This window comes from Rhincodon typus, chromosome 4 (genome assembly GCF_021869965.1).
Source record: "Rhincodon typus isolate 14 chromosome 4, sRhiTyp1.1, whole genome shotgun sequence".
NCBI classification, from domain to species: domain Eukaryota; kingdom Metazoa; phylum Chordata; class Chondrichthyes; order Orectolobiformes; family Rhincodontidae; genus Rhincodon; species Rhincodon typus.
Window position 1 is genome coordinate 76,149,135 of NC_063335.1, and position 10,733 is coordinate 76,159,867.

Genomic DNA, 10,733 nt, shown 5'->3' on the forward strand with positions numbered 1-10,733 from the left:
TATGGGGAGTTCAAGCTAGAGGGACGGTGGGGCATGTGTAGCTGGGAGGTGCGTGGGGTTCACTATAATAGTCATCTATGAGTTAAAGTAGGTTTTTAATCATGTAACAGGAGTAGAATATCTGCTAACATTAAGCAATTTGCTTCTGAGAGATTCCACAGGATCCTGACAGGCAACTGCAGTCTATGCTGTTCCAATCTAGGCCTTGGGATGTCTAAGTCAATGTTTGAGCAGAGTGTGAAGCTCCTATTTGTTCTTTGTTTAAAGAACCAGTATTGGAGTCCTTGTATCCATTGTTTCACTCAGTGAGGCCTGTAGATTAGTGCTGGTCCAGGAGGGAATTTTTGGTCATTGCTTCCCAAATGTTTTCCCTCTGTGACTCCATTTTGAGGTTTGTAGGTTGTCACAACCCCTCAAAAGTCCTGTGAGTTGGGGCCTGAAGGGAGGAGACTCATGAGAGTGTGGAGACGTGGGTGGCCTGTGACAGTACAGATGTCATACCTCAGCCAGAGCTCCACAGCAGTCCAAAATCCTATTTGTGAAGGCTGGCGATCTCTAATCTGACCGAAAATGCAAGTCACTGATGCAGAATGACACAGCTGAGACCCTAAGAGCAATCTGGCTGAAATCTTCATACCAGGCACTCATGACGCCACACAACCAGACCAGCTCCTGTGTATGTGAAGCTATAGCAGGGAAAGCCTTTAAATTGTCACAAGATTCTCGCTACTCCCAATATACGCGTTCAGTACGTGAAACATCATAAGTACGAGCAATAACAATATAAGTGAGATTTATGTTACTTTCAATTTTGTTAAATATGGATGTAAGGTAATTATTGATTTATTGTAGTGATGTTTTATAACATTAGAATATTTCAATTAAAACTACAACAGAATACTCTGAATCTTTATAATATGAAAATATATCTATTATTGTCTCAGGTATGAATGAATAACTTACTTACAATATTTAATAACAAATTTAACATTATTATTAGTTGCTGTTAATTTTGATGAGTTGCTGTACAGTGGGACAGGTGATTTGCAAGCTCTTTTGCTTGGCCTGAGTAGTTTATGGACAAGAAATCAGCTGTTTGTTTTAAAGTATGCAGATTTGCGTTCAATAATATACAAATAGTTTATTTTGCTGAACAAACATATTGAGGATGCGGACTTGTGAATACTTACTTGTAAACACTACAGGAGTACAAATTTAAAACTTTCAGCTGCAAACTTGCATTTGCCTGTTCACAAAAACTATGATCTGCTGTATGAAGCCACTGTTAGGAAGTGTTGAAAATGTATTCCATTGTAACTTAATAGATATGGACTTTTAAAGTGAGACTAAGCCAAATGAAACCTAACGCGTAAGGCAGTAAAATGACAAAGTAATTTTAGAAAAGAACAACCCAGATAAAAAGGTGATGACGAGATTCTTGAGAATGTTTAGATTTTCTGAAGTGCATTTAAAATCAGATTTTAAGAGAAATGGACATTCTTTAATTCCTTAAGTAGTCAGATTTTTCTGAATCAGGGTCTGAACTTTACCAGCTGGTTCACAAGTCTCAGTCAGAGATAGTAAGAATTGCCGATGCTGGAGTCTGAGATAACACAGTGTGGAGCTGGAGGAACACAGCAGGCCAGGCAGCATCAGAGGAGCAGGGAAACTGACATTTCGGGTCAGGACCCTTCTTTCTGCTCCTCTGATACTGCCTGGCCTGCTGTGTTCCTCCAGCTCCACACGGTGTTATCACAAGTCGCAGGGTTTTGAACAAACACTAAAGTTGTACTTACATATAAGCACTACTAGAAAGATCATCCTACTGCACTTCCAAAGAGAATGTTCATGACCCAAACATAATGAGTAATTATGAGGTTATATTTCATGATTTTGTGCCTATTAAATTAGTACACATTTGGACTACTCAAGATACTTTAAGCCTTTTTTGTGGTGAGGGCTGGTTGCTGGCTGTGTTTTTTGGGGTGTGAGGTGTTGTGGGTGGTTGGGGCGACATAATGTCTTCCCTAAGCTACACAGGGCATCCATAGAAATACAGGCACCTGACTTTAGGAAGCCTGTTCCCCCATGACAAATCCTGGAAAATCTGCTGGGACTAATGTCAACAGTTCCCAGTGGGCCAAATTTCAGGGATCACAAGCTCGCGGGTATATGGCTCCTTATAACAAAAATTATACATTAATGTCATCATAATTTAAGTGTGTCATTTCCAGTTTACAAAGGAAAGAATAATTTAAATAATTAAACAGTTAAATAATTATTTTCTCCACAGGGCATTTCGTAACTTTTGGACCTCCAGGAATCTCAGGTATCTTTGCATCATAGATAACTAATTGTACAGTATATGGACTTCAAGTCAGGAATTCACCTAAAAACATAATCACTTTCTATATCTGTTACATATTCACTGAGAAGCTCATTAGTGACACTTTAACAGCCTCTGTGACTTTACTGTGGATTTGAAAAGAATTTGACTTTTATGTCAGATTAGGATTGCAGTTAAGGTGCTTCTACATGGTGCTCTCATGATCAAAAAAAACTTATCAATGATTCTGCCCTAGCTCTCTGTATTAATGTTGACACAAATTTGTTCCAGTGGCAGCATCATTACAAAAAAGCATAAAATGAGATATTCAAAACACAAGAATGATTGTCAGGCCAAATATCAGCTGCACAACTGGATAGTGTTTTTCTAGATTTTATTAAAGTCATTTTTAGAATCCAGAGATATCTGGTGCACTGTTACTCTGTACAGTAGAATTCTGGTATTTCATTTGTATAGTATTTGATAAACATTATTTCTGAAGTATTTTTCCAGTGTTTATACATGCTACTATCTGACAAAGCCATTCCTCTTCTTTTACAGAAAATAAAGCTGCCCGAAAGCATGTCTCCTTTTCCGTTGGTCTAACCAGAAAACCTTTCATTGGTAATGCAGGGATAATCCGATTCAACAAAGTTTTAGTTAATGATGGGAACCATTACGATGCAAATACAGGTAATAGGTCTTTCATAATTTTTTTTCTGTTTGTGACCTTTCACAAAGTGTCCTTTTACTGGGTCCTTTCATACTTTGGCCTCTAGGGCCCATATTCTCTCCACGATTGACAGATATCCTCCCTGTGATGAAAATATTGAAAGTGCCTGAGAATCAGAAGTGCCATCATGTCAATTCAAATTTCACAGGGATTGGTTCTATGATAGCTCAGGTTTCATATGTGTGAGTGATTCTTGGAGACAGCCAGCCATTTAACTGAGGAGCTGACTCCACTTGCAGTCCATTTAGTAATCCTGTTGTGTGGAACCCAGAATGCATAGAACATGCCAGCTGAAGAATAGATTCATTCTCAGTATATTTCTTTTGAATGTTTCTCTCTTTGGAGAGCTGAAGTGGGGTGGGGGATGGAGGTGAGAGTGGGGTGGTGGTGGTGATGATGGTTGCTAAATCAGGTATCCTTCAGGGTTGTTAATAATGGAATGGAAGTGCTTTTCTCAATAGAGTAAATCTATTATACAGAACTTTAAGTATAAAACTTTATATTTTCTCTTGTGTGCATTTAGAGGTAGTGGATAACAGGTGAGTTGATATGGTAGGTAAAATGGGGCAGAGGTCAGTGAAAGTATGGGTAGTGATCAGTTGGCACAGGCGTTTGAGGGACAATGGAAAATGAGTAGAGGGTGGCATAGATGGTATGAGGGGCCATGGGACATTATGGGTTAGCAGGATGGAGCATGGTGCATGTGTTAAGGGTGAGGGTAAGTAAGCAGAGTGTAACGAGTGAGGTAACAGGAACATTTTTTTATTCTTTCCATTTTTGGACACAGTGCTGGAGCCCAGAGACAGGCAATCAGTCCAGGTCACCTCAGAACCCAACAATTTTTCCTGGGTTGCTTGGTCTAATTTCTGGTCACAGCCTACCAACCGGAGAATGGCACATTTATTTTTAATCTCTGTTTTCTGTGTATTAACTAATCCTCAATCTGTAATGGTATGTCACTCCCAATCCTATGGGCTTTAATTTTATTTACTAACTTACTCTGTGGGACTTTATCAAAGTCCTTCTGAAAATCCAAATACATCCCAGCCACTGGTTTCTCCTTATTTACTTTGCTAGTAACATCTTGAAAAAAGTCTATCAAATTTATTAAATGTGATTTCCTCTTTCTAAATCCATGTTAACGCTACCCAATCAGAATTATATTCTAAACATCCAGTAATCACATTTTAGTATTTTCTCTAAAATTGACATTAGAATAAAAAGTTATTTACTTCTGTATTCTGTCCCTCCATTCTTAAACAGTGAGGTTACATTTACAACATTCCAAAATGCAGGCACCATTGCAGAATTATCATTTTGAAAGATAATCACCAAAGCATCCACTGTGTCTTGTACAGAGGTCATCAGTTTATCACATGCTTTAAATGCCTTATCAAATCAAAACCCCTGGCAACATTACTTATCTGTAGAAATTGGGCCTTCTTGTGTCTGTTGTGGGTCATAGGTGAATAACGATAAACTCCCTCACAGTGTGAAGCAAATTAATGACTATGACTGTGCACAGACAAAGGTATTCAATAAGTATAAAATCAGCTTGCAATTGCATTAACAAAAACGCAATTTCAGGCTAATGCAAATAGAAGATACATTGGAATAGACCTTGACTTGGAGGTGTGTGTAAAAATAGGAAATGCTTAAAAGATTTAGCAGATTGTGCAGATTCTGTGGAAATAGAAAGAGTTAATATTTCAAGTCAGGACCTTCTGTCACACTACAAGTTAGAAATAGTGAGGCAGGAAAAGGAGTGGATGAAGAGAAAACAAGGAAGGTTAGCTCTGGTGACTTGCATTGTTATTTTGGATTTCTAGCAATTGCATTATCTTGCCTTTTGTTCTTGTGTAAAGCAGCCAGAGTTGACAGCTGTTTTATATCTCCTGATTCTTCTTTCCTTGAAGCCAGTGAAAGAAATCACATCTGCCTTCACAATGGAGGAGGATGTAGGTACAGAATCTGGGAAGAAGGACTAAGGTTATTGAGCAGTTTGACATAGGGCAGTTAAGAGTCAACCACATTGCTGTGGGTCTGGGGTCACATGTAGGCCAGACCAGGTAAGGACGGCAGCTTCCTTCCCTAAAGGGCATTAGTGAACCAGATGGGTTTTTCCGACAATCGGCAATGGATTCATGGTCATCATTAGATTCTTAATTCCAAATATTGAATATTATTTCATTCAAATTCCACCATCTGCTGTGGCAGGATTCGCAACTGGGTCCCCAGAACATTATCTGAGTCTCTAGATTAACAGGCCAGCGATAATATCACTAGGCCATTGCCTCTCCTACAGGACATATTGGAGGTTCGACAAGTTTAAAAGTAGACAAATCTGCAGTTCCAGATGAGTAGTATCCCAGGCTGCTGTGGGAGATGAGGAAGGAAATGACAGGGGTTTTGACCCAAATTTTTATTTTCTCTCTAGCTACAGGGAAGTTGCCAGAGGACTGGAAGACAGCTAATGTAGTTCCACTTTTCAAAAAGGGTGGTAGAAATAAACCAGGGAATTCTGAACTATTGAACCTCGCATCAGTGGTAGGGAAACTAGTGGAGAAAATTTGGAAGGAAAGAATTTATCTCAGCTTGGAGAGGCAACGTTTGACCAGGGATAGTTAGTATGGCTTTGTCAGAGAGAGGTCATGCCGAATAAATTGAATTGAATTTTTTTGAGGTGTAATCAGGTGTGTAGATGAATAGTAGTCTATATAAATTTCAGCAAAGCCTGTGACGAAAGTCCCACAGGGAGACTGATAAAGAAGGTGAAACACTTGGGATCCAGGGTAACTTGGCAAGTTGAATCCAAAAGTGACTTTATGGTAGGAGACAGAGGGCGGTATAGAAGGCTATTTGTTTGACTGGAGAGGAGTGTCCATTGCTGTGCCACTGGGATCAGGCTGAGTCCCGGATTGTTCACGATAAACCAAACAGAAGGACACATGGTTGGAGGATGGTGAGTTTGCGGATGACACAAAGATTGGTCAAATAGTTAATAGTGAAGATATAAACAGATTGGTAAGATGGGCAGATCAGTGGCAGATGGAATTTAACCTGGTAAGTGTGAGGTAATGCACTTTGGAAGAAGTAACAAGACAAAGAACGACTCAATGAATTGTAGGACACTAGGAAGTTCAGAGGAACAGAGATATCTTGCCCACAGATCCGTGAAGACAACTGGACAGGTCAGTAGGCTGGTTAAGAAAGCATATGGGACATTTGCTTTTATCAGTCATGACATAGATTATAAGAGCAGGGAGGTTATGTTGGAACTGTACAGAATTTTGGTTCAGCCACAGCTGGAGTATTTTGTCCAGTTCTGGTCACCGCATTGAGGGAAGGATGTGATTGTATTGGAGAAGGTTGAGGAGATTCACCAGAAAAGTTGCCTGGGATGGAGCAGTTTAGCTATGAAGAGAGGCCAAATTAGACTGGGTTGTTTTCTTCAAAGCCAAGAAGGCTGAAAGGGACCTCACTGAGGTGTATAAGAGTATAAGGGGCATGGACAATGTGGATATGAAACAGCTGTTCCCCTTAGTTGAAGGCTTAATAACAAGGGGGCAAAGTAAAAGACAGGAGGTTTTGATGGGATTGGAGGGGAAAATTGTACCCAAAGAGTAGTGGAAATCTGGAATGCACTACGTGAGATGGTAGTAGAGTCAGGAATGTAAATCCAGAGCATAGTCTACCCCAAGGCCCGCAGCACATTATACCCTAGGACCCCGTTAGTCAACACTTTAAATGCCATAACATTCAAATCAATGGGCTAAGTGTTGGAAAGTGGGACTACTATAGTGTTTAAGAGTAATTTTTTTGTTGGTACAAAGTCAGTGGGGCCAAGGGCTTCATCTGTATCATATGACTACATGACAGTTTTAAAATGATTAACTCCCAATTTTGATGATCACAAAATCAAGAGGCATTTAAATGGTAAGGAAAAATAATCACAGTTTAACAGTGATTCATGATTTTAACAGTACATGTTAAAAGATGATAGATTCATAGAAACATGCACCTGTCTTTATCTTTCTTTGTTGACTTTATTTTAGGTGTATTTACAGCTCCTTTTGAAGGACAGTATCTCATCACTGCAGTCCTTGCTCCTCAGAGAAATGAGCGTATTGAAGCGATCCTGTCAGTCTCTAATCAAAGTATTATGCAGATGGATACTTCTGGCTATCGAATAGAACTGCTGGAATCTCAGAGACCCGTTATGGGAAGGCAGACTTGCGGAGGTGTTGGAATCTTCAATCTGATCCTGAATCTAAAAGCTGAAGATGAAGTCAGTGTCATAGTGATTGATGGTAAACTAGTCAACACGGATGAGATGTACTCAACTTTCAGCGGGACTCTTTTGTATGAAACATCTTCTCAAAGCTAGCCAAGTAGAACAAAAAGCGATGATAATACACTGGTTGGGGCAAAGGGAGATTTGAAGAAGATGTAGATTTTCCTGAATTTCTGGGATTTATGGTCAAAGTACTTTTATTTTATAAAATACCAATTCAACTTCTTAAAACACACATTCCACAAGCTACAATTATGGATAAATCTGAATGTGATTTGTTTAGACCTAAACTAGTAATATCCTACATTGTTCTTTGAAAGAGATATATTTCCAATAAGACAAATAAAGTCAATCCTTTTTAGTGGACTGTGATCACAATGTTCTACTAACTCCTATCACTGGATTTATAAAACCTAAAAGGGTTTATTTTTTACTGTCTAGTTGTTGCTTTTCCAATTATTTCAACTTTTCTCAATTGATCGTCAGTACAATACACAAGTATTTTGAGTAAAAGACTGAAGGAAGGCTAATTGTGACACCCCTAATCTCAATAATGGTAAATCAATTTATGTTTTATAAACAGTATGTAAACAACAGTAGCTTTTTAAAAAATATATCATTATTAATCTGGCTGGTTTTTTTTAAGACTTGTGATGGGTGGAATGGCTGGTTATAATTTAGCAAGTAGAATTGTTTTTCACATTTGTCACTGAGCAGTGATTCAAAGTGGGACACCCCCAGTTTGAGAAATGTTAAATTGTTAACCATACTACAGTTTAGATTTCAGAAAAGTTTGCCTTAAATTGTAATCTAAATGCTAGTTTTTGTTGCCGTATTTATTTTATTATACACCATTGATCCATTACTCAGAATTTTATAAATAATAGCTCTTTGGCACTAGGTAGATCAGAATGACATCAAATAAATTTGTAATGAAATAAAACGCCAAGATAATTATAGAGGTAGAAGAAAGAATTGATAGTGATAACTTACCGTGTTTAGACGTCCTGTACTTCATTTCCTTCTGTTAGATCCATGAATTTGCATTTAGCTGCAGAGGATCAGAGTATGTAAGCAGCCACCTTAACCCCTGTTGGCTGACTCATTGCAAGTATCACAGATTACCTCCTATGTGTAATTATCAAAGTTACAAGAGAATGCCAAGAAATATAGCACAGGGTGAATCTCTCATGGCTTCTTGCAAACATGGTATGGTGGGGTAGCAGTTCACAAGCTACTAGAACAATTAATGTAGCAAGTACGGGGTGGGAGAGAGGATTTGTTGTTAACAGATGTAGAAAATAGGAAGGAAATATATATAATCTGCCAGTGGCTCCTATGAACTACTAAATTTGCTGAATAAAACAGTAGGAAATGCTTGGAAAGATCAAATTTGTTTTTTTAATGAGCAATTGAATAAGCAAAATCAGCTATGCTTTGTGATATGGGATATCCTAGGAGCTGGAAAATAATCTATGATTAATCAATTACATAGTAATGAACTCAAGATTGGGTTACCATGAGGTTCATTTTATGTATTCCACAGCCACTCTCAAGTGAAATAATGAATACTTCTCAATGAATGTAGAGCGACCACTATCTATTTCATTACCATTTTTAGAAATTATTAATGTAGTTCTAGATTGTTCTGTATTGAAAATGAACATCAGCAGACACCAGTGTCATGAAAAAGTTAATCCCTCTCCCACAAAGAATGACATTAGATATCTAACTTGACCTGCTTTAAGTTGATTCAACTACAAAACAAAAAAAGTTTCAATATAAATTATAAGGAAAACTCTCAATTGAACAAAAAAAAACACATTTTTAAAACTGGATTAGTAGGCAGGACAATAAGCGCTTATCATAGCTCAAAGCTACTGTACTGTTTACAGCAGAAGTGAATGAAAAACTCATCTACATGATTCTTAAATAATTACAAATTTTAAAAAAAGTTCTACTTTCGGACAATCTCCAGGTCAGAATTTGAAAAACATATGTTGTTTTTGTTTGTTTACTCAAAGAGCTTTTTTTTTCCACAGTGTCAATATTAACCATCAGGTCAAGTTCAGAGGGCTTCCTTTTTCAGGTAGTACGTCATTGAATTCAGGTGCACCTTGTTAGGACAGCAATTTTTAATGTCATCCATCTGTTCTCTCCATGTATGCTGACTGATCAGCATCTTGGTTTCAGATTTCCAATCCTGTGAATTTTGGTTTTTGTTTAATTTTAGCTATGAGTATAAATAATTTGAACACGAGATAACACTGTAAACTACAAATATTTTACTGGAAATGAATTGGAATACCAATTGTTTAAAGTTTGGTTTTTGATCGCTGTATACCAGTAATCATAATCAAAACATCCAACACATAGATTGAACATTGGACCCATAGAAAGCTACAAGCACATGCAACCTTGTACATAAATAGTAAAAAAAAAAATTCACTGTTAAAGGAATATCCCATTTTATTAACTCTCAATTTATAAAAATAATCTGTCACCTATGTATCAGCACGTAATACAAATTTTATAAAGTAAGTTTTCTAAAGATGAAGAATCGTAAAGTAATAATGTAAAAAGTTGGCCTTTTCTTTCCAACTGAACAAATGTTCACAAAAGTATTTAACAGTATTTGGAATTCCACGGAACTTAGATGTTTTAGATGGTCTTCTATCAAAAATCTCTGATCTGGTCAAGAGAATTCTTTTAAAGTTAGATTACCAAGGCACCTGAACATAGCTTAGGTAAGACTTATTCAGATCAATATTTATTCTGCTATGTAAAACAAGTGAGCAAATCTAATATTATCTACACATGATTACCTTTTGTATTGTTCTTGTTACAAATTTTCTACTTACATGTGTTATTTCTTGGTCATTAATAAAATAATTGAATTATTTCAGTCTCAATCAGTACACTACTAACTGCAGACGCAAATGTTATGGCCTTGAATGATAAATCTAAGCAATTGACAAATCAATCCAAAACATGTCAATTGAAAAAATATTGGGGAGTTCATTAAGTACTGGATTCTAATAAAATTTAGCTCTAAGGCAGTACAAAACACTATAGCACTGAAAGCAGATTTGCTTAGAAATGTTTGCAGTGAGGTTACCATGAAGGACTCTCTTCAAACTCTCTCCTTGGCCGAGACATGGGGACCCTCAGGCTAAATGAGAGTGCAGCCATATGGTTCTATGAGTTTGTAGTAAAAATAAATCAATACAGATAGTTCGGAGCCAGGCGATGAATGTGTGAAACTGACAAGGATGCAGCTAGACAAACAACAGAATAAGGGAGCCTTGGGTGGACACTAACTATGACTGATGTATGCACTATGGGAAATAAGTGGCATCTAGATAACACACAGTTGTAAA

The 10,733-nt window shown here is 37.5% G+C and overlaps 1 protein-coding gene across 2 annotated transcripts in view; it reads left to right on the forward strand.

The window, feature by feature from the left end:
* LOC109929511 (EMILIN-2) overlaps positions 1-10,253 on the forward strand; it is a 61,940-nt gene extending 51,687 nt beyond the window's left edge. Inside the window, exons 6-8 of one of the 2 annotated variants that reach the window (XM_020529186.2) lie at positions 2,294-2,329; positions 2,888-3,019; positions 7,115-10,253. In XM_020529186.2, coding sequence (XP_020384775.2) covers positions 2,294-2,329; positions 2,888-3,019; positions 7,115-7,446 — 500 coding nt within the window. In that variant the 3' untranslated portion in view covers positions 7,447-10,253. The remainder of the gene's footprint in view (positions 1-2,293; positions 2,330-2,887; positions 3,020-7,114) is intronic. The other variant, XM_048596387.1, reaches the window with a different exon arrangement.
* Positions 10,254-10,733: the final 480 nt, after the last annotated feature.